Genomic DNA, 24078 nt, shown 5'->3' with positions numbered 1-24078 from the left:
AGTACCCTTTTGTTTTTTACAAAGATGTGTTTCTTGTGATGAGAACTCCTGGGATCTGCTCTCTTAGCAAACCCTCACATACACAGCGGTGTCGTTAACTCCAGTCACCATACTGTGCATCATGTCCCCAGGACGCACTGACCTTGTAACTGCAGCTCTGCACCGTTTCACCCAGTTCACTCAGTCCCCATCTTCTGCCTCTGGGAACCGCAAATCCAAACTCTTCTTCTATGAGTTTGCATTTTTATAGATTCCACGCATGAGTGAGATCATATAGTATTTGTCTCTTTCTGTGTGATTTATCTCACTTAGTGTAATGCCCTCAGGGTCCATCCAAGTTGTTGCACATGACAAGAATTCCTTCTTGTTTTTAAATGGCTGAGTAGTATTCCACTGTATGTAATAAATAAATAGATATACACCACGTCTTCTTTATTCATTCGTCCATCCATGGACACTTTGGTTGTTGCCACGTCTTGGCTACTGTAAATAATGCTGCTATGAACGCAGGGGTGCATAAGTCTTTTTGAATTACTGTTTTTGTTTTCTTTGGGAAAATACCCAACTTAAACTCCCACCAGCAGTGCATGAGGGCTCCCTCTTCTCCATGTCCTCACCAACTTTTGGTATTTGTTGTCTTTGGTGATGGCCAGTCTAATTGGTGTGAGGTGATAGCCGAGAGGTTTTGATTTGCATTTCCCTGATGATTAATTACACTGAGCATTTTTTCACGTATCTGTTGGCCATTTGAATATCTTCTTCAGAAAATGTCCATTCAGGTCCTTTGCCCATTTTTAAATTGGATTATTTGGGATTTTTTTTTGCTATTGAGTTGTATGAGTTCTCTGTATGTTTTGGATATTAGCCCCTTATCAGGTATATTTTTGCAATTATTTTCCCCCATTCAGTAGGCTACCTTTTCATTTTGTTGATGGTTTCCTTTGCTGTGAAGAAGCTTTTTAGTTTATTTTTGCTTTTCTTGCTTGTGCTTTAGGTGACCGATGTCAAGGAACTTCTCCCGCTGTTGGGAGTTTAATGATCTCAGGTCTCACATGTAAGTCCTTAATCCACTTTGATAGTTTCGTGAGTGGTATAAGATAGAGGTCTAGTTCCGTTCTTTTCCATGTGAATATCCAGTTTTCCCAGCACCGTTCCTTGAAGAGGCTGTCACTTCTCCATCGAGTATCCCTGGCTTCCCTGGCGAACATTAGGTGACCATCTATGCAAGAGTTTATTTTCCCAGCACCGTTCCTTGAAGAGGCTGTCACTTCTCCATCGAGTATCCCTGGCTTCCCTGGCGAACATTAGGTGACCATCTATGCAGGAGTTTATTTTCCCAGCACCGTTCCTTGAAGAGGCTGTCACTTCTCCATCGAGTATCCCTGGCTTCCCTGGCGAACATTAGGTGACTGTCTATGCAGGAGTTCATTTCTGGGCTCTGGATTCTGGTCCATCTTTCTGTGTCTGTTTTTATGCTGATGAATTGAAACAGATCAACTGCAGACACTTTGTAGTTCTCTCTGTGCTTCCCGTTGCCCCAGTGACAGTGACAGTTGTTGGGGGATCAGGAAGGAAGCAGTCCTGCAATGGGTTGTTTCATGGTCCTGGTCTCAGCCTCCCTGGCAGCCTGTTTTAAATTTAGTCTCTTGTCATTAAGGAGACTGAGCTTGACTACTTACGCAGTGGGGTGAGTGGCAGCCAGCCCAGGGGGACTAAATACCTAGGGGAGGGTAGACGGGCCAGGGTGGGGCAGCAGGGCTGCCTGTGGCCGAGGGAGCCTGACTCCGGCCCACAGGGCACAGCGGAATCTGAAGCTGGTGATGCTCGCCGGGTGTGGAGCTGGGCTGTGCCAGGCGGTGGTCACCTGTCCCCTGGAAATGCTCAAGATTCAGCTGCAGCGTGCTGGGCGCCTGGGTGAGGCCTCTCCCACCTTCGCGCAGGATCGATAAGGGGCTGTCAGAACAGATTTCCCCACGTTCTCACTCATCCGCCAGACTGTGACCCAGTCAGCGCTCCAGGTCAGTAGAAGTCTTTATTTTGTGGATTTCAACACCTCCAGCTGTAGGACAAACAGCAGGGATGAGACTCAGTTCTGGAGGGGGAGAGAATGTTTCCCTGTTACCTCTGTCCTGCTGCCTTAACATGTAGGCCCGATTTCCTAAAGATTTTAAGCAACGTCAGTGGCCTGCTCATGCACACTTCAGTGTTGCTATGGAAGCTGGCCTTCCGTGGGACGGCAGTGAAAGGGAGAAGAGGGCCATTCCTATTCTTTTGCTTTTCTCTGGAAAAGGAGTTTGGCCCTTTCCTAAATCTGGGTCCTCTCAAAGACACACTGGTCAGGTATCAAAGCATCTATCGAGGACAGGGGTGTGTCCCATGAAAGGAGGCCAGCGGGGGGCACAGAGGGTGTCTCCCCAGGGCGAGGCGTGTCAGCCACGGGACTGACACAGCACCTGTGAGGCCTTGGGTGTGCGTCTCCCCTCCAACCAGCTGGCCACACATGCTGAGCTGGAATTTAGCCAGGTTTCCAGGCTGGATCAGACCAGCCTGAAGCAAACAACTGCGGAGAGAGTGAAGTCCAGACAATGGAAGCCCCTGCTGTGTTTTGATCTGCAAAGGGTAAGGTTCTGTCACGTCTCGTTTTTCAACCTGGACGAGAAGTCTTAGTTCTCCTCCAACACTCAAAAAGAAGTAAAACTCAGGATATGGATGGATGGGTAAATTATGTACACCTAAGGCAGACCATGCGGAAAATAATGTTCACTGATTGACCACCTTCTTAAAGCTACTCGTTTGAGACCTGTGCCTAGATTTCTACCCTATGAAATATGGTAAAAGGGGCAACAAGTACCTTCTTAGTATGCATTGTTTCTCTGCTGGATACCAGTCAAAATTGAGGCAAGAAGTAGCTTCCTTTTAGGGCTTAAAATCTAGGCCAAGTGTCTCAAACACTGAGAATTTAAAAAATTAATATTCACACAACTTCAGTGCATCGAATGCTGTGGTCATTAATGAGACTCACCCACATTCAACACGCTTGCATCAATAACCAATTTTCAGGGGAAAAACTCGGTTCTGTTTATTAGATGCTTAACTCATCAGATCATGTGCTCTGAATTACTCCACTAAAAAGGGTTGACGTCTGAAGAACCTAATTCCATAAAATGGGACATGTTCCCCTAGTCTTGGAATTCTAGAGAAAGGAGGCGCCCCTTAAGTAAGTCTGAAGGGCAGTTTTTGAACAAAGATAATTTGCTGGTCTACAAATTACGCAGAAGATATACGGCGATTCCTGCGTCCCAAAGTACAAGTCCCGTGAAACTATGCAGATAAGTTTAGAGATGGTTGAGGAATGGAAGGAGGATCAAAAACACAGTTTTAACAGGAGGATAAGGAATTGGCGGAGGGGGTCCTACCAGTTTCCTATAAAGAAAGCCGGGCAGGCAGTGGCCGTGCCCTTGGGAAGCAGCCTAAGCAGCAGGGACATCCTATTAATTAGATAATATAGACCCGAGAGAGAGCTCCCTGGAGCCAAGAACTGATGTCCTCACCTTAGGACAACCCTCAGCTCTAGGAAGGGCGGGGCCCGAGGGGCTGCCTTCCCTCCCCGCAGCCCGCGGCCAGGGTTCCGCTGCCAGCCCTGCCCCGCGGGGCCCCCTTTCCCCCGGCAGGCGCCCGGCCGCGGCCCTCATCGCCAGCGAGCTGCTCCGCACCCAGGGCCTGGTGGGGCTCTACTGGGGGCTGAGAGCCGCCCTCCTCAGGTGAGGCCTCTCCCCAAGCTGGACACAGAAGGGCCCCAGGGAACAGGGAGAGGAACCCAAGGCCAGAGGGACGGCTCCCCAAGGGGCCTCTGTGCTCTTCTAGGATGTTCAAACTCAGGATGGCAGAACCGGGCAGGGCTGCAGGGTCGGGCCTGGGAGAGTAGTCCAGGCCCTTCTGCGGGGACCGGGCCCACATGACTGTCAGGTGCTCTGGGGCCCGGGAAGGAAGGGAACACCTGTGTGCGGACAGTCTTAAGGGGCTGGGAGGGCGCCTCTAGGTGAGGCTTTGGTAGAAAGTGGCAGATGCGCCTGAGGGACACAGAGAGGGTTCGTGGTTTCAACTGCTGATGGCTGTCAACCCGCAAATGCTCCAGGGGTTTGGAAAATGCTTCCTCTTTCCAGATTCCCGAGAACTTCACCCTCTCAAACCACAACCTGCAGCGAGCACCTTGTGTAATAAATCAGTGACATCCACGTACGTGTTACATTTTAATAAATAAAGCATATTCACGGCTTAGATCTTAAATCACATTTATAGACATTTCTAGGCCCAAACAGGTTAACAGTGAAGCTGCTGCTGCTGGAAGAAATGAGGCCCCACATGCACTTGAAGCCCAAAGAGTGGAGACCTGACCCCAGAGCCCACCACTCTGCCCCCCCGAGGCTGGACCCCAGGAGAGCAGGAGGCCTGGGGACACTCATGCACCCACCACCTGACCCCTCGCCTCTGTGCTGCAGAACAGCGGGAAGTTGTGTTACTTTGAGACAAGCTAGAGGAAGGTTTCCTGATCGTACTAAGTGAGACTCTCGCCCGTTGGTCCCCACCAGCCGGGGTGTTAGCTACAGCAGGGCTTCCACCGATAGATGCAGGACAGGACAGGAGGACAGCAAAGAGGAAGCTACGCAGGCCATCTTGTCTCTTCAACTGTCAGAAACGTCCACATCACGCAGTGGGTGGACGCCACCTCCCTCAGGCTTAGTCCAAAAACTTCCTGTTGGCATTTGCCCCAAACAAGGCTCCCCGCACTTCGGGCATCATCTGTGAAGAAAGAAGCTCCCGCGTGAGGCGGCGCCGTCCCCCGCGCCTCAACCCCGCCCCGAAGTCACGAAGCCCAGTAGTTGGCCAAGCACCGCCCGAGTCCGACCAAGAGACTCGGCGATCGCAAACGTGGGCTTAAGGCCACTGCTTAGGGGGAAAGAGAACCAATGACGGGCGCCATGGCCGTCTCAAGCTTCCGTCCCACTCCGATATGGGGAGAAGAGGCGACGTTCTGGAGCACCTACACTCGTTCTTTCAACGGGTGCTGAGCGCACGCCGGGTGGAAAGCTGACAGCACAGGTCTGTGCTGAGGCGCGCCGCAGCAACTGGAAAAGCCCAAGCACTCAACCTCGGGACGCAGCCACCAGCCACGTGCGGCCAGTGCAACTGAGGCGGCAAACTGCGCACCTTACCTAGCTTTAGTTAATTAGCCACGTGTGGCTGGTGGGTAGCATGGCTCTGAGGTGTAAGTTACCAGAAGACGCCGGTCAAGGTCGGGGCAGCAGACCACACCCCTGGAAGAGGCCCCGCACTCGGGACAACTCAAGTTTTCTGGCTGGTTTCCTGCAAACCCGGAAACACCTGAAGAGCCTGGCGCCCTGTGGCAATTCCTTTAAGAGCAGTTGCTTGACTTTCCATCATTCCTGCTGCGGCTTGGGGTTCTGGGGCTTTGGGTCAGCATCTCCACATGCAGTAAAATAGATACATTAAAATCCTAGACACAGGGCTTCCCTGGTGGCGCAGTGGTTGAGAGTCCGCCTGCCGATGCAGGGGACACGGGTTCGTGCCCTGGTCCGGGAAGATCCCACATGCCGCGGAGCGGCTGGGCCCGTGAGCCACGGCCGCTGAGCCTGCGCGTCCGGAGCCTGTGCTCCGCAACGGGAGAGGCCACAACAGTGAGAGGCCCGCGTACCGCAAAAAAAAAAACAAAAAAAAAAACCAGACACACAAAGCCCTCGTTCTGACCCCAAGGCCACCCTCATGTAAACATATCCTCCCAGCAAATGGCACTAAATGCCTGAATCCCTGCTCCTTTTAAGAAAATGTCAAAAAACGTAGAAAGAATCAATGAAGTCCAAATACGGCCAATTGACATGTTCTCCGCAGCACCTCCTCAAGGTAACCACAGGCCAACTAACTGATGAGACGTGTCCCCACACTCACCTGCTGGGCTATGAGGTCCAGCCGGCTTTCGAGGGTATTGGAGACCTTGATTTTGCGATCCCCGTTGTAGATCTCTACCCCGCCAGCTCTACAAAGAACACCGGAAACAACGTTCATAGATTTGAGGGAAACAGACCCACGTGGTGCAATTACCTTCCCCCCTTGGAGAGCAGCTGTCTTGGCGTGTGGATGGCCTCAGCACTCTTGGGGCAGTAAACACGCGCAACAAGTCTGACACTGATTCAGAGGCTTCTGAAGCTTCAAGGTGAGGAGGCCGATCACAACTCGTTACCAAGCGACTATGCGCCAATCTGCTTTCACCTTACTCTAACAGCCAGCCCTCCCCAACTGGACGAAAAGGGGGAAGACTGCGTCCCAGTTTGCAGATCAATACATACAGTCCTCATCTGAATGCTTCTTAAAGGCCAGTGCTGCAGGGACCAGGGGTGCTGACAGGCAGTCCTCCTCAGTGCCTGTGTCTCAGATAAAAGGCTCCATCCCAGCAGGTGCCAAACCCAGTCCTCAGTGGTGCAAGGCCGATAGGTCACATCCTACTACAAGGAGCCTCAGGTATGAAATTATTTTGCTACATTACAATTCTACTTTTTACAAAATATTTCTTGAAATAAGCAGGCTCTGAGGCAAAGGCTGGGAAAAATTTTGCAAATTTTCTCTAGAAAATTTCAAAGGGCTCTGACGTGAATATTATTTTCTTACTCCATCCTCCTCCCCCATTTCCTCTTTGTTTCTCTGAACAGCCCCTGTCCCCACGCGGGCAGCAGGGGAAGGGGGGTGTCTGCTGTGCACCAGGCACTCCTGAACGCCAAGTCCAGGCCCTTCCGTGTCTCCTATTCCCCAGGGACCTATAAACCAGGAAACAGGCTTAAGAGTGGATAAAAGGACCAATTTACTGAATAAAACTCCAGTTTAAATCTGCAGAGTCCTTCACCTGCAATTCTGAATCTCAAAGGCTCTGAAAACAGAACCATCTAATTCAAGTGGCCCCAGAGCCTGAACCGGGCTCCAGTGACCTGTCAGCAAACGGCTGGTGTCCCTGCGTAAGTACCCCTCGGGTGCGAGCGCTCCTGCTTCCGTTCAAACACGTAGGGCACGCACGGGACTGCTGCTCTAAGCACCCGGCACGGTGGTCCCGACTGGAGCTGCCGAGTCCCGCATGGTCTCCACACGCCGACTACCCACCAGCAGAGTCACTGTGGATCCTGAGCCCTGCTGTCAGTGCTGCACAGACACGACCCCACTTCAGCTTCCAAGAGCTCAGTGAGGCGGGTGCTGTTATCCCAGGTCAGAGATGAGGAAGACTAAGTAACTAGTCCAACCCTACCTGGCCAACACCTGGCAGAGTGGAGAAGCAGACCTCGATCTGACAGTAATGCTCAATAATGCTTAGGCTCCCACAGGCCCTCAGCTTGAAAGCACCGTCACACACACACCCTATCTCTGATCCTCAGTTTATGAAGCAAGCAAGATTGATCCCTCTTACAGATGATGGGATTTGGGCTTGAGGTCCTGCAGCGAGCAACAGGCCAATCGGGACTCAGAACTAGGCCTTGCAATCCTAAATTCATGTGTCCCAAGGCCTCCGCAATGCTGGCCCGTGGGGTGGACCAGTGGGCAGGCGCACAGGGAACATGCCCCGGGCTCTCCCCGGCCAGGAGCTCCTACCGCCCCTCCCAACCACGCCGAGTCTCCCCGCACTCAGCAGAAGCACCACGGGTGCTGGCGTTCCACACCAAGGGATCTGCCAGCCAGACATGGCTACTTCCTTGTCAGAGGGAGTGATCACCTTTCTCAGTACCTAGGACACACGTGGACCCACGTTCAAGTTCTGGGTACAGAATCCATGCTGCTGCTAGGCAAGCTGAGCCACAAGAAGCTGGTTAACAAGGGGGAGACCGACAGGCGCCAGCATGAGGCAGCACGAGGCACGCGTTGGGTGGCCACACCGCCATCCTGCCCGGGGCGCCCAGAGGACATGCGCAAGGCCGGGCGGACGGCCGTTCGCGCGGCCAGAGCAGCCCAGGGGCTAAAAGCAGAGGCGCCCCTTACACTTCCTCAGGCAGGCAGGCCTCCTGGTCAATGTGGACATCAGCGTCTCTTTTGGTGGCGATTTTGTACACGGGGATTGCTTTCTGCACCGCAGCCTGGAAAAACACAAAACACAGAGGTTTTATCAGAAACTATGGAGCAGGTATCCAGAAAACCAACAGTCTGTACAAACAAAGATATTCCTACGCATTTTTCAAGTAAAAGAACAGACGTGTTGCTGGTGGGAATGTAAAACGGTACAGCCGCTGTGGCAGATGGTATCGTAGTCCCTCGAAAATCAAACACAGAATCACCTCAGGATCCAGCAAGTCTACCTCTGGATACTTATCCAAGTGAAGTACAAGCACAGACCCAACAGATATTTGTACACCCGTGTTCACAGCAGCACTGCTCACAATACTCAAAAGGTAGAGACGACCCAGGTGTTTATTAACACATAAGTGAATCAATAAAATGTGGTCTATAGATATAATTCAGCCTTAAAGAAAGAAATCCTGACACACGCTACAAGGTGAATGAACCCTGAAGACATTACTGCCAAGTGAAATAAGCCCGTCACAAAAGCACGGATACTGTCTGAGCCCCAATGTATGTGTCAATCTGTTCAACTAGTAATCGTGTCAGAAAAAGACTAAAGTTCCTTCAAGAAAACATTCTCACGTGTCTCCTGAAGCCTACAGTGCTGTCCGAAGATGGGACTTCCACGCCACACACAGTGCAGTGCAGCGTGAGAAACCCCCTTCCATCTGTCCTACACCTCCACTTCCCCCAGCTCACTGCTTTTTAAAACTGCGGTAAAATGCACATGAAATTTACCATCGTGATCAGCTTTAAGTGTACAGTTCTGTGGCTTTAAGTACGTTCATTGTTGTGCAACTGTTCCCACCATCCCTCTCCAGAACGTTCCACCTTCTCAAGCTGAAACTCTGTCTCCATTAAACATGGTCTCCACCTGCCCCTCCCCCCGCCTCTGTCTCTTATTTAGATGGTATTGCCTATCCTCTGCTCCAATCCAGTAGGTACTGTTTTCTCCAGAAAGGGAGGAGGGTACTAACTCAGATGGCAACTTGATTTGTTTAAGAAAATAAATAAGAGGCTCAGGTACACTTAAGTTAGTATCTATAACATGTTAAGACTCTTCTAGTCCCCATAGTTGAGCTGTCATTTATTACAGCATGCATTTCATCCCTAACATTTTGATCTTTAAAAAGAAAAAGGATTTCTTCAAGCTCTACCTTCACCAGAGGGAAATCCTGTTTCCTGCAACGAATGATCATTCGGGGCTCCAACAACTGGTACAAACCCTATTAACGCACAATCAGATACCATTAGTAAAAACTGCAAACTATAAAATAAAACAACAGTAAATAAAATGTCTTCATAACTCTTTCATCTAGTTTGGGAAAGCAGTCCTCTTGTTTAATTAAGTTCCCCCAAAGATGGCCTACATAGTATGAGAACATGGCAAGATCTTCATATCACAAACCAGATAAATATACCCAATGCTCTGGTGATGGAATGAAATTCATACGGAGTCTTACATCAACTAGGTTGAGGACAAGTATTGTACTTAACAGCCGGACAGCGAACAGTTCAAATGTGCGCAGCCTGGGATCCGAACCCCAGCATCTAAAGCAAGCACTTAGTGGTAAAATTTAATCAGGAGAGTTTACAGCTGGAGGTTACAGAGGACAAGTGAGACAACAGCAGCCTCATCCGCCAGCCAGACAGCACCGTCCTCCCACACATCTCCCGGCCAGACGAGGAAAAGGGCTAAAATGAGAACACAGGGGAAACAGCCGGCTTCTATCCCATCTTGTCGACTCTGCAGGGACGTGGCTCTCAGTGGTGCATCCGACCTACAAACTTACCTGGAGGACCAGTCCATCCAGCAGCACCTGGTACCTGGTCGTATCTTTTACCACTTTGCTGAGCCTCTGTTTGGCTTCATTTAGTAGGTCCTACAAAGAGTGGAAAAAGAAAAAGTTATCTACACACCTGGGTAGTCAGCTTGGAACCCACGTGGGGCTGGCCCAGCCCGTGTCCAATCACTTCTCACTTTACGGCCGTGTTTTCTCTCCACACGCGCTCTCTGAGGGGTACGATAAAGCAGATGCTGCCCGAAGGACACAGATGCGAGCGAGAGCGCTACCGCGGCTCCCAGGGGACTCGCGCTCAGGCAGAAGCGCCCAGGTTACCGATCATGAGTGACCAACACAGAAAGAGCCACGTGACACGGCCGTGGAAAGCAAGCTACTGAGGCAGCTGGGCAAGATGCTTCCATTTTTTATTAGAAAAAGCAGCCTCTGCACAGAGAACAAAGTGTCATCAATGTTTACCTGCGGGAGGCTGGACTATCAATGATTTCAATTTTCTTTATGTTAGTTTGTATTTTCCAATGGTCTATAATAAATGCTGGCTTCTATAACTAAAGCAGACATTGAAAGGGACTCCGGAGACAAATCTCACATGGTTGAGAAGGGCACGCTGGCATCTACTCGTAAGTGGTATGCACGTACAGGCTTACTGGTAAAAGAGGACCGAGGTCCTTTAAATGGCAGAGAGAGCGCCTCTCAATCCCACTGCTGGCCACCCAACACCGCTGAGAACAGTTCGTCCTAGTAAATCTTCCACATACGTGTCTCCCTTATTGAATATGATCTCTGGAATGATTTGGGGGATTTAAAGAGGGAGAACATACATGCTCGCTCAGAAACCAATCAGAATTTGAGGAGTGAGGGTGGAGAGAAGGAAGTGGTCCTGTATTTGGTTCTGAGTCTCCCTTGGACCCGCACCCAGCCCGGAACGACTCCCGAGCAGTTGAAGCCTTTAGAATCTAGGACGCTACGGCACAAAGATTTGAAGCATTTATGATATAAGATATCTGGCTGAAAGAAACCTCAGCCCCTCCTCACCAAGAGACCCCTCAAGCACAGTTCTCTTTGTGCTGGAACTGACTGTCCACACTGGTCATGCCGGTAGGGGTGGACACGAACAGTACGGAGACAGGTTTACTCTACAAGAGTGAGCATCAAGTGGAGCTGTAACGAGTGATGCCAGCCACTGGTAAAAATAACCCACGAGAAGTCTGGAAATGGACAAATGAGGACTCTTACCACCACCCAGAACTCCAATCAAGGGAGTAGGAACTTGGAATAAACTGAACTCCAGCCAAGGAAGCTGGAACCGAATCGACATAAACTGCACTGTCCCTTGTCTAAACCATTCCTGTCCACTTAAGAGACATGCCCCACAGGTCAGGAAGGTCACTTAAGTAATACCCCAGTGACACTCTTTGATTCTAAACTCAGCTTTCTGGCTGTAGTCTGACTCCCCGTGGGGAGGGGTGTAGGTTACTGCCGCTCACGTGTTAGCCTACAGATCAGTATTTTGAGAGTTTGGAAGGGCATTTCGTTATCTGTCCACCTGAACCTAACTGCCTCTAGGATCCTGAAAATATTAGATTCTGCTCCTGGAAAGCAAGAAACTAAAACCCGATTATGACGACAACATCAAAATCACGTCTCCTTGCTCGTGCCCGGTGTAGAGTCAGGGGGCCTCCCGCAGAGACATTTCTGTTTCGTCTCTTTAACCGCAGCACCAGAAATCTCTACTTCAGGACCAGCAAATCAGAATTTCTAAAGGTCGGTCTGTTCTTTATCTCCCTTAAATGACAACAACAACACCTTACACAGTGTGAGGTTTAGGAAGTGACGGTAAAGAGCTGTTACTTACCCCAGGCCTGTCCTGTGTGAGGCACTGCACGGTCACTTTTCCTATGTGGACCAACTTAATTCTAAAGAAGCTTCACGTATATGCTTTCCCCATTTTATAAAAGGAAGGTTCCAAAGGGTTAAAAAATTCACCCACCGGAACTTCCCTGGTGGTCCAGTGATAAAGAATCAGCCTTCCAATGCAGGGGACACGGGTTCGATCCCTGGTCTGGGAACTGAGATCCCACATGCCGCAGGGCAACTAAGCCCACGCTCTCTAGAGCCCATGCACCACAACTGGAGCGCCCACACGCTGCAACTAGAGAACCCATGTGCTCCCCGGTCCGGGAGGATCCCACATGCCGCGGAGCGGCTGGGCCTGTGAGCCATGGCCGCTGAGCCTGCGTGTCCGGAGCCTGTGCTCCGCAGTGGGAGAGGCCACAGCAGTGAGAGACCAGCATACCGCAAAAAAAAAAAAAAAAAGATCCGATGCAGCCAAATAAATAAATGAAGAAATACTAGGAAAAAAAAAATTCGCCCACCAAACAGCAGATTGTGGTGAAATAGAAACACACCTCACAGGGATTCCAAAGCATGGGCTCTTACACCTGGAGAGCCTCAGGGCAGGCAGGGGAAAAGGGTAGACAGCAGAGAAAAGTAACTAAAGGACTATAGGCAACCGTGCACTTCTGGAAGCAGAATAGCTTGCCTGTTTGCTTTTCATTTTCATCCTGGTTCTGTATTTCCTCCTTCCTTCTATCTTTTGTCAACATCCTTTTCTAGCCAACTGCTTGACAAATCCCCTTCCTTTCATAGTTTCTTATTCTACGGATAAAGCTGGAGAAATAAACGTTTTAAAAGAGCCAAATCCACAGAAACATGCACATGTAGCCCTGTCCCCCATCATCTCACAGCCGGTTTCCTCACCCTCCGTGCCGCTTCATTACTGGGGTTCACTAAACCGCAAATCACCTGACGGCAAGATGTTAGGCTGCAAAGGACTAAGGAAAGAAGCGCTTTAGAACAACTGAAATTATAGAAATGTTTATTTTAACAAAATTCTCATTATACATTAGCAAAACAAAAGCTCAGACTGTGCTCTGAAACCGAGTTGCACGCTACAGAATAACTGGCTTTGCCGTCTACCAAAACACGGACAGTTCAACAAAATGAGAAAAAATAAAAGAAAAACAAGAAACCCCGACAGTTCACACGCCCGCTGCCTTCAGCCCCTCACCGCATGCTCGCCTGTCCAGCTTTCACCACCAGGCTTTGTCTCTACCAGCCCAACGATGCTGCTCTAGTACGAGTCAGAAGTGAAACCTCGATCCCCAACTCCAAAGACCACTGCGCTCTTCCCCCTTGGACTCGCCGAAGCATGAGACACTGTATTCGATTACCATTTTGTTCTTCAACTTTTCTGTCCCCTTGGCTTCTCCTTCACGACTTCTCCTCCAACACGACTGCTTCCCCCCATGTTCCTTAGCAGTCTCTAATTTTCCTGCCGTAAGCTGAAGGCTGCTCGGTTTGCTCCCCTGGCCCTGTAGTTCTACATCCACAAGCTTGCGATCTCACCCATGCCACGCAGCTCCACGTGGGACCTGTGTGCTGTCTGAGTGGAAGCCCCAGCCTCTCCTAAGTTCGCCTGGACTCCGAAGGCGATTCAAATGCCAAGATTCATCACCATTCCCCACCGGCTCCTCCCCCTGTATTTCTAACCCTCATCACCTATCCAAGTGCCTAGCGACCTGGTGAGAAAGCTTAGGTCTTTCTTGACGCCTCACAACCTGCAGTCACCAAGTCCTACAGACCACACCTTTCAGCATCTGTGGATGCCGTCTCTTCATGTCCTCTGCTGCCATGTGGTCTTGACCTTCAAGTCAAAGTTAAGCCATAACCTCATTTCCTCTCCCCAAGTCACCAGTTCTCTTTCTCCAGAACAAATCTAAGGCTAAAGCAGTATTTCTCAGTGTGGTTCTCAGACCTTCTGCAACAAGATTACTCTGGGCTGTTTATTCCTGATGAGAATACAGAAAATCTCTGGAAATGGGGCCGGGAGTCTGAATTTTAACAAGGCCCTCCAGGTCATCTCTATGCCTATTAGAGTTAAGAGAGTTGGTCAAAGGATTTGTCCCACACTCTTCAGCAGGCATTCAAGGCTCTTCCAACTGAACCCTAGTGTCTCTCTCCAGCCTCAGTTCCTACACTCCCCGCTCTCCTGGACAATTCCATTTCCTGCCCGTGTTGTCAATTCCAGGCCTCTGTTTTTGTTTCAGGCTGCTCTTTCCATTCCGTCTCCAAGGTAATGACATTCTTTACAGTCACACTCAAAAGGCTGCCGTATAGATACAGTCTCTGGTCTAGACCCAGTTAGACAGCAGACTCCTACAGCACTGAGCACCAATGCAGGACCAATACAGGCAAACCCTGCAGTCCAAACAGCTGACTGCCAAAGGAACCCAGCTAATTATGAAATGAAAATAGAAGAGTGAAAACTAAAAGATCAAGTTAGTATCGAAAGCAGAGAGACATTTAGTTGTGACAATTTTAGAAGCAGATCAACTCTGGCTACTCTGGGGTCTATTAAGTGTTATGGGAGTTATGTTAGTGAGTCACCTCTGTGTGTCCTCACACTCGACCTCCTGGCAGACACTTCCATCTGAAGGCTTCCTGGCCCCTCAAAGAATGTCCAACGTGATCTGGTGGTTCTTCTTAAAAGAGCCCCTGCCCTCCTGACCTCCTATCATGCTAATAGAGCCACCACCCTCCTAGGGGGTTTGGCGTCAGCCTTAGAAGAGGAGGTGAGGGGCCTCCCTGGTGGCGCAGTGCTTGAGAATCCACCTGTTGATGCAGGGGACACGGGTTCGAGCCCTGGTCCAGGAAGATCCCACATGCCGTGGAGTGGCTGGGCCCGTGAGCCATGGCCGCTGAGCCTGTGCTCTAGAGCCCATGAGCCACAACTACTGAGCCCGCACGCCACAACTGCTGAAGCCCACGCGCCTAGAGCCAGTCCACAACAAGAGAAGCCCCTGCTCGCTGCAACTAGAGAAAGCCCACGCGCAGCAACGAAGTCCCAACACAGCCAAAAATAAATTAATTTTTTTTAAAAAAAGAAGAGGAGGTGGAGGAGTCAGTAGCCAACGTCCGGGGCTTCCTCCTATAAAACATGTCACCACTGACACCCAACTCAGTCCTTGCTGTCACCATGCCAGGCTCACCTGACAAGAACCAATATCTTACAATATTAGTTTGTTTCTCTAGTCATCTAAGAAGATGGTATGTCTTCTGCTTAGTCAAGTATTATATTTTCAGTTTTATAGCTTTTCCATAAAGTTCCTATTCACCAACATTTACTCCTAATTGCTTACTGTTGGCATGTAGTAAAACTATCAATTTCTGTATATTCTCTTTGTAGCCAGTCACCTTTTTGAACTAATTACTAGTTCTTAGTTCTTTTGAGATGTTGTATTTTTTTTAATATACAGTCGTATCTTCAAAAAAATAACTGTTTTTTCCTTCCCAATATTTATATAACTTGTCTCTCCATTTTGTAAGAAATCTAGGGCCTCCACAATAACAATGAGTAATAGTGGAAACAGAGGCCTCCGCTTGGTTTCTAAATTTTTTCTTTTGGCTGAACCACACAGCTTGTAGGATCTCAGTTCCCCGACCAGGGACTGAACGTATGTTTCTGCCCTCTCCTTTGGGTGACAATACTCCCCAGATGGTTTTCTGTCTAACCTCTTCTCTGTTAAATTTAGTCTACGTACTCATATCATGAACCCTATTTATGATATGCCTCATAAAATAAAATGAAACCTTCAACAGCTTTCTACTGAAAGCAAGCAAAGCTCTTCACTTGCACTCATGGCCCCACAGTAACTCCATCCTACCTTTCTAGCCTTATTAGTCCCCATCGCCCTCAGATACTGTATGGTCCCCCCATCACGTGCTATATACCCAGGAGCTACATGCTCTGTTAGAGCAGCAGGTCCTTGAAGACTGGACACACATCTTATTCATTTCTGTATTTATTACAATACCTAGTGTAATGATTTGCTGACCAAATGTTTTCTCTCTAAAAATCATTCATCAGCTCCTTAATCTAACATTAACTAGTGAATTCTCTATAACAGACAAATGAATAAACATTTTATAATTCTATAACTAAAGGGGCTAATTACTCACTGTGATAAGGTCATCTCTCGCTCTGAGGACTTTGAGCCTCGCTTGATTCATCAAATTAGACATCTGACTGCAAAAGGCACAGAAAAGTAGTATCATTACAGCATAAAAAACAACCAACGTAGAGAAAGAAAGGTACAACCTCCTACATATGTGCAAACACTTCTCTTTGTACAGATCCCAAAGAGAACTCCCTGAAATACATGTAGCGGTTTTTATCCACTTATTTTCAAAGATAAGGAAATATTTATTGAATGCTTATGAAGTGGCAAGACTTTCTTATCAGTTATTTCAACTATATCTTTCAATAATCCTGTGAGCCTTCTGTTTTCCCAAATGAGGAAAGAGAAGTTAAGTAACTTGACCAAGGTTAGTTAATCAGTGAATGGTCCATTTCAGACCGGAACCCGTAACTGCCTGGGCTCCAAAGCACCTGCTTTACCCTCTCGTCCCAGTGATTTTCAAAGCTCACATTTTCTTCTGCTGCTCAATCTGCTTTTCTTTCTTCTCGTAGTATTCCATAATCTTCAGTCTTTGGGTCTGCACAAGACGACCTTTCTCAATGTTGAACTCTTCTTCTGCCTAAAAGGAATTTATTATTATTACTTCATTATACAGATTTTGACAGTTTTATTTTAAGCAGCTGATGACCAGGGTAGTTGCTTATATTCACCTTATTCTATGTCTAGTATCCACTAACAAAGTTTCAATGAACAGAATCAGAAGATTCTGTGTATGAAAAAAATTATGTATTTTAAATTTGATCCATCTGTTTAATAGAGGGCTAATGAAAAGGACACAGAATTTGGAGTCAGAAGATATGAGTTACTGTCTAAAAAATTTGGTCAAGTAATCTGTCTAAGTGTCCTCCCTTATAAAATAAGAAAATAAAAATAGTATTCTTTCCTTTGTAGGTCAAAATCTAACAGTCCTTTTAAATTATAAACTACATAAATTTGAGTTATTAGTTTTATTAGTGTTAATTATTGAGCAGTCACTTTTTACAAAGGGTATCTTAGTGTATCAGCCATCTGTGATTTTCAGGCAGTAAGAAATTATGACTTTGGAAGCTAGCTAAAGTGACTGATTCAGATGTTTAATGCTTGGCACAGACACTGGAACTTTCAAATTCTAAAATAAATGCCTAACAGCTTGTTTCTATACCTATCACATGAGATAAGACTACTTTAAATAGAAATGCATTTACCAACTGAAATAGAAGTTCTGTATTTGTCCCAGAGAGAAATAAGGAAACTAGTCATACGAGAAACTGCAGTGCTCCTAAGGCCATCAAAACAATATTAAACAAGCAACAAGGACATACTGTACAGCACAGAGAAATACAGCCATTATTTTGTAATAACTTTAAATGGAGTATAATCTATAAAAATATTGACTCACTATGCCGTACACCTGAAATTAATATAATATTGTTAACCAACTATACTTCAATAAATATATAAAACAATACTCTCTCAACTGTTTTACTTCAGTGACAGGCAAAATAAGTCTTTTCTTTCTTAGATGATAAATTACTCAAACAGTTCAAAGGTTTAGTTTTGGCCCTAGGATACCAGGCACACACAATTTTAAGGCTTTACCGTTAAGTAACAAATGTAACCACTGTAGAATAAAGTAAAAGGACAGTGAAAATAAAGTATTAGGTGATATATTCTGACCTACCATGATTATACCTAGAAAAAAGAACAATTTTATATACTGTACAGAAACACTGTGCAACTCGAAATATCTGTAAAATTTCTAGATGCTGACTGCCGCCTTCGTGATGGACAGGGGCCTTCATTTTATGCCTTACATACACCAAACTGTGTATTTACCTTTTTGGCAGCAAGCACAAATAAAAAAGCAACATAACAATGAAAAAATACTACATCCTCCCCTGACCGGCTATCAATTAGCTGCGGTTGCTCAATGTCTGAGTTTGGATTCCATGAGAAAATTAATCCATCCCTTACTTTTCTACTCCCTACCATAAAATTTCAGGACACTTATTGACAATCAGAATTTTGGGACTTCACTGGCGGTGCAGTGGTTAGGACTCCATGCTTCCACTGCAGGGGGACAGGCTCGATCCCTGGCTGGGGAACTAAGATCCCGCGTGCCACGTGGCACAGGCAAAAAAATTAAAGAATGTTTAGAAAGGAAAATTTACTTTTAACATTAAAGAAATTCTTACTGGTCCTATGCAATGAATGCTCTGTTAAACAATTTTACTAAGTACTAATTAGCAAAGCAAGACAGTACGAAACTTTGATAACTTCTTAAACCTAGCAAGTGGAATCTCACCTTTGCATCTATTTCTTCTGCTTTCTCATTGGCTTCTTGTTCAATAAAAGCCATCATGTGCTTAATCTAGAAGGAGAAGGAAAAGGTTACTTTTGAATATGACAAGAAAAAATATCTATGTTTTCTGATTCTTCCAACAATCATTTATGGAACGCCTTTCTGTTCTCAGGTAACTTACAATCTGGAATTTACTCCAGCAAATGGACCAGATGCAATATTCAACAACACAGGTAAATAGGCCATTATCCTACTCTCAAGGAACTTGGAGTCTATGGGGAGGAAGGACTGAATACACGTCCTCCTCTACTTCCGGCCTCCTTCAGCCAGACCGTCCTTCCCCCTTCTCCATTTCTACTGGAGTGTACCAGACAGCCTCTTACTCTCAAGGCACTCCAGCCTGACTCCCCTCCCCCTAACCCAGTGAAATCACTTGTAAGATGACGGCCATCTCGCCCTTATCTTACTGCATCTGCAGCGTCTCCTGGTACACTGACCACCACCCTTCTTGAGCACGTGCTTCCCTTTGCTCCCGCCACTTCCTTGCTCTCCTCCTTAGCCTCCTCTGAGGCCATATGCTTCTTCCTCCGCCTCCCAGACAGCTCCTTCAGGAGACCCTACCCACGGCAACTGAAATCCCACACGCTCAACTGAAATCCCACACGCTCCGTAAGGAACACTGATGGCTCTGCTCCCATGTCCCCCTTGACCTCTGCCTTGATGACCAGCACCAACAACAAGTAGTCCCCTCCCGTATCTCAGGCCCCAGGTCCAACCACCATGTCCTACGAGCTCTCTCTTCTAACACCTCTTTAATCTGTCCATCTCTCTCCACCTTCACAGCCACAATCTCATCTTTGCTATCATCATCTCCTGGCGGAATTACTGCAACAGCGTCCATATCTTCTCCAGGCCCTCAGTCTTGTTCCCTTGCTAACCAGCTCTACCTGGCAACCAGGAAGATCCTTTACAAATGTCCCTCTCATCATGTACCACACCCCCCCTTAGGATAAAGTGCAGAGATTTTAGAAGGTCTGCCATGTGGTCACTGCTCATCTCTCCAGCATCACATGAAATGTAACCTCCACCACTGGCCACTCCTCAGACTCCTAGTTCCTGTCATCCTACATTTTTAAAAGTTAATTAATTAATTTTATTTTTGGCTGTGTTGGGTCTTCGTTGCTGCGCGCGGGCTTTCTCTAGTTGTGGCGAGCGGGGGCTACTCTTCGTTGCGGTGCACGGGCTTCTCATTGCAGTGGCTCCTCTTGCTGCGGAGCACGGGCTCTAGGCGTGCGGGCTTCAGTAGTTGTGGCACGCGGGCTCAGTAGTTGTGGCTCACAGGCTCTAGAGCGCAGGCTCAGTAGTTGTGGCGCACGGGCTTAGTTGCTCTGCGGCATGTGGGATCTTCCCGGACCAGGGCTCAAACCCATGTCCCCTGCGCTGGCAGGCGGATTCTTAACCATTGTGCCACCAAGGAGGTCCCCATGCTACTCTCATTTCAGGTTTTCAGTTCCTTGAGCTCGCCATTCTTTCCACTTTGGAGATTTCAAACATGCTGTTCCTTCCACTTGGAACACTCCCCCACCCCCAGCTCAGCTATCTTCTCGAGCCTCAGCCCGCTTAACTGTCACCTCCTTTGGAAAATCTCCTGAACCTCTCACTTATCTGCACCCAGGACACTGCACTTCTCCGCCTAAACACACAGTCCTAATTGCCTGCTTGCCTGTGCCTCTCCTCAACTAAACTATAAGGCTAAAGGGTTTTAGATCTCTGGCTACAATTGGAGAATGAAGTCCCCAAAGTCTTCTGAATGGGGCTTGGGGTGACTGATCTAATTTATATTCATAAACAGAGTACTGTCTCTAATGGCAGATGTAAAATATACCCAAATGAATATACAAGCAACAGAGCTAATCAAACTCACTGGTAGTTTCATTTCATAGGGGCTCTACCTGGAAGGAATAGTGAATTAAAAAGGAAAAAAAGCAGCTTAAAAAAATTTAATGTAGAGCCTCTAGGTTATTAACTCATTTCACATTAATTGTCCCGCATAAAGGTAAACACCACTGTAAACCCAGGACACGGGGTTAAGGGTTTACTTCCCCCACAGTAGGTGCTCAGTAAACATTTGTGAATGAGTGAGAATCTGTTGGGAGTTTCAAGCCTTCTGAGGTACCCCAACTACTTTTTAGAGTCTGTACAAAAGTGAGTTAAGATTTGTTTCACAAGAATGTGAATATACTTAACACTACTAAATCATTCACTTAAAAATGGTTAAAAAGGCCCTGAGAAAACCATAATTCAAAAAGACACATGTACCCCAATGTTCATTGCAGCACTGTTTACAATAGCCAGGATATGGAAAAAACCTAAATGTCCATCGACAGATGAATGGATAAAGAAGATGTGGTACATATATACAATGGAATAAAAAGGAACAAGATTGGGTCATCTGTAGAGACATGGATGGACCTAGAGTCTGTCATACAGAGTGAAGTAAGTCAGAAAGAGAAAAACAAATATCGCATGTTAACGCGTATGTGTGGAATCTAGAAAGACAGTACAGATGAACCCATTTGCAGGGCAGGAATAGAAACGGAGATGTAGAGAATGGACATGTGAACACAGCGAGGGAAGGGGGGGTGGGATGAATTGGGAGATTAGGTTTGACATACATACACCACCACGTGTAAGACATAGCTAGTGGGGACCTGCTGTATAGCGCAGGGAGCTCAGCTTGGTGCTCCGTGGTGACCTAGATGGGGGTGGGTGGGAGGGAGGTCCAAGAGGGAGGGGATATGGGCATACGTATAGCTGATTCACTTCGTTGTGCAGCAGAAACTAACACAACGTTGTAAGGCAACTATACTCCAAAAAATGGTTAAAAAGGTAAACTTCACGTAATGTGTTTTACACAATTAAAAAAAGTGAGTTAAGAATACAACCTAGGGACTTCCCTGGTGGCGCAGTGGTTAAGAATCTGCTTGCCTGCCGATGCAGGGGACACGGCTTCGAGCCCATGATCCCACGTGCCGCGGAGCAACTAAGCCTGTGCACCACAACTACTGAGCCTGCGCTCTAGAGCCCGCGAGCCACAACCACTGAAGCCTGTGTGCCTAGAGCCCGTGCTCTGCAACAAGAGAAGCCGCTGCAATGAGAAGCCCACTCACTGCAACGAAGAGTAGCCTCCGCTCGCCGCAACTAGAAAAAAGCCCGCGTGCAGCAATGAAGACCCAACGCAGCCAAAACATAAATATATTAAAAAAAAAAAAAGGGAAAATAAAGAGCAGGTGCTTTAAAAGAAAAAAAAAAGAATACAACCTCATGGCATCAAAGTCTTGAGGAAAACACACAGCACGGTTTTAGAAGGGAAGACTTATTTTTTGTCAAAATTCTTAGGAGCTCCCTACCAGTGAGGAGCCAAAATAATGACGACAATCAGAGCCCGTTTTATAGGTCATACAATACTTATAAAATCTCAAGCCTTGAAAAATTGGGGTGCCTAACCCAAATCTACACTGTTAAGAAAAACCACAGTGAACTTGCTAAATGGATCAACCTCCACACATCTGTGCCTGTGTGTGTGTTTCTGTTTGTGCTGTGGAATGGAATCGTCACAAGCTCAGATCAAACTCACACTGCACTGTCTGGAACTTTAAAAGTAGTTTAAAGACAGTAATCAACTCAGGTGCTTACAAATGCTACAAGACACTGGCCTCTAGAGGGGAGCCCTCATTCAAACCTGCATTACCTGCCTCTATCTCTCAGGCCGGACCCTCTGCTACCAGATCTGACGAGATCAGCACAGCCTAGAGCAAAACACGCTCATTGTAGCCCAGGTCACAGAAACCCGTTTACAGTCAACAAGAACACATTCTGCCTTTAGGAGTTCCAACAGGAGAAAAGTCAACCCCTTCAGGACATTTAACTCCACCCTTAAGGCAGAAAAATCTGCCCTTAAAATATACTTTTCTTCTTCCTGCTAAAGCTACTGGGTTCTACACTTCTGGAGTCAAGATTCTTTTGAAAGTTTGATGAAATAAATAACCATACTCCTCAGACAAAAAAAGCAACATACACAAATACTTTAATACAGGGGGGAAGAAATCAGGAAACCCAGGATTTCTTTTTCTTTTTACATTTAAGTATTAGTGTTTTATTTCCAGCACTCAAGTTCATCCTTAAGAAGATTTAGTAGATTCTAGGGGGCTCTTTTTAAATACATTACCTACTTGTGATGGAAGAACCAACAAGAACGAGCACTCCATTTCTGATGTATGTACACAATATATCTCCTATAGGAGACTGTTTGGTTTAGCACTCTTGGCAGCTCCAGTGCGATCTCACAGAGCGTCCTAGGGTTTCACTGACCCACACCTAATGGTGCCTGAAAAACATCTATGTTTCCCCCTTGTCTCAGGATCCATGGAAGTCTGCAGATTCTCCCAGCTCTAAAAGCAGTGATGTTTACAGAAATCAGCACTTTGCTTTACTGAAGCAGACATCTGACAGCAAAGAGAGTAACAAGATTTGACTTGACCCAAAGTGCATGAGGACTAAAGACAGTTTCACCATTCGGCTTTGCAATGTAGTTTCCAGAAATCAACTGTGATGAAAAGCAGGAAGTAACTATATTAAGATTTTACTAACTCCTAAAGAGCAGGAAGTTGAAGGAAACCCAGATTTCTAGACGTCTACTCGGTGCTCGATACTCAGGCCTGGTCACTGCCGGGAATACGGGGAAAACAGGCACCGCCCTGATGGGGACCGCGTGTAGCGTGGAGGAGTACAGACGATACATTTCCTCGTTCTTACTATTTTACAGAAAGAAAACGTGGTTCTGGCCTAGTTTCACTGCTTTACCTTTGCCGTGTATTCTAACTGGGGAAGCCCTAGTTTTCAATACATCACAAGGCGGAAAACGAAGGAGAAGAGGAGGACGAGAGCTGGTACTAGGGGTGTGACCGCTGGACTACGTGGAGCGCACTGCGTCCTTTTTCCTACAGTAAAACTCAGACGCAGCGCTGATTAATGTTCAAAACCCGCGCTGTTCTGTAAGCATGCGGTAAGATTTCCTACAGTGCCGCACAGACGCTATTTTTGTTACCCTCCGTGATCAGCCTAAGATCCCCTAAACGGAAGAACCACCACGCTTCCGAGAGCATATCACCTGACGAATAAAGTGCAGAATCGTTTTAAAGGAACTGGAAACATCTAAGGAAAAAACACCGTACTGCTCATCTAAGAAGACTCACAAGGCACTGAGTGAGCGTTAGTCAGGGTTTTCCGAGAACTTCTGCCAGAAAGAGACGAGTTCTCTAAACTGCGGCCTGAGTGCCCTTCCCCGAAGTCCGGGCCTGGGCGGTCAACGCCCGCCGCCCGCGAACTCCAAAGCGCCGAGCAACGCCGCGACCCCAGGCCGGCCGCTCGCCCGCCAAGCCCGACGCGGCCCCGACCCGCACAGCCCCGAGGCGGGGTCCCGGGGACGGGGAGATCTGGCCAACGAGGCCGCCGCAGAGCTCCCCCAGGCCCGGGGCGGCATCCGCCCACCTCTCGGGGTCCAGGCCGGCGCTCACCTGCTTTTGCACGTCGGCATCGCTGAGGGCCATGGTGCAAGCGACGGGAGGCAGCGGGTGACCGGCCGAAGCTCAGAACCGACGCGGGCAGCGGGCGAACGGGAGACGAAAGCCAGACGCGCTTCCGACCTCTTCTGTTTTGTGAGCGCAGCTTCCGGTTCCTGCGCAGGTCGCCGGGCAGCCCAGCCAGTGGGGAGAGAGCGGCCCGGAAGTCACGCCCCTCCACGCCCCGCCTCGCCTCCTGTCGCTCACTCGTGACGTCTCGTGAC

The 24078-nt window shown here is 47.8% G+C and overlaps 1 protein-coding gene across 3 annotated transcripts; it reads right to left on the bottom strand.

Annotated features, from left to right (window-relative positions):
- Window positions 1–4237: 4237 nt before the first annotated feature.
- ATP6V1E1 (ATPase H+ transporting V1 subunit E1) lies at window positions 4238–23969 on the bottom strand. 3 transcript variants are annotated; one of them, XR_004480228.2, is made up of 10 exons: window positions 23810–23968; window positions 18237–18302; window positions 16402–16511; window positions 15933–15999; window positions 9903–9992; window positions 9267–9335; window positions 8032–8126; window positions 5965–6052; window positions 5276–5482; window positions 4238–4800 (listed from the first exon to the last, which is right to left on the bottom strand). XR_004480228.2 is itself a non-coding variant. In XM_004286257.4 (9 exons), the coding sequence occupies exons 1-9, from the start codon at window positions 23840–23842 to the stop codon at window positions 4738–4740; spliced, it is 681 nt and encodes a 226-aa protein (XP_004286305.1). In that variant the 5' UTR covers window positions 23843–23968; the 3' UTR covers window positions 4238–4737. The 3 variants fall into 3 exon arrangements, 1 of the variants encoding a protein (XP_004286305.1); XR_004480230.2 differs by lacking the exon at window positions 9267–9335 and having other exon boundaries at window positions 23810–23969; XM_004286257.4 differs by lacking the exon at window positions 5276–5482.
- Window positions 23970–24078: the final 109 nt, after the last annotated feature.

Source organism: Orcinus orca, chromosome 11, assembly GCF_937001465.1.
Source record: "Orcinus orca chromosome 11, mOrcOrc1.1, whole genome shotgun sequence".
Lineage (NCBI taxonomy): Eukaryota > Metazoa > Chordata > Mammalia > Artiodactyla > Delphinidae > Orcinus > Orcinus orca.
Note: the sequence above shows the minus strand (reverse complement) of the source record. Positions and strands in the feature narration are given on the sequence as shown.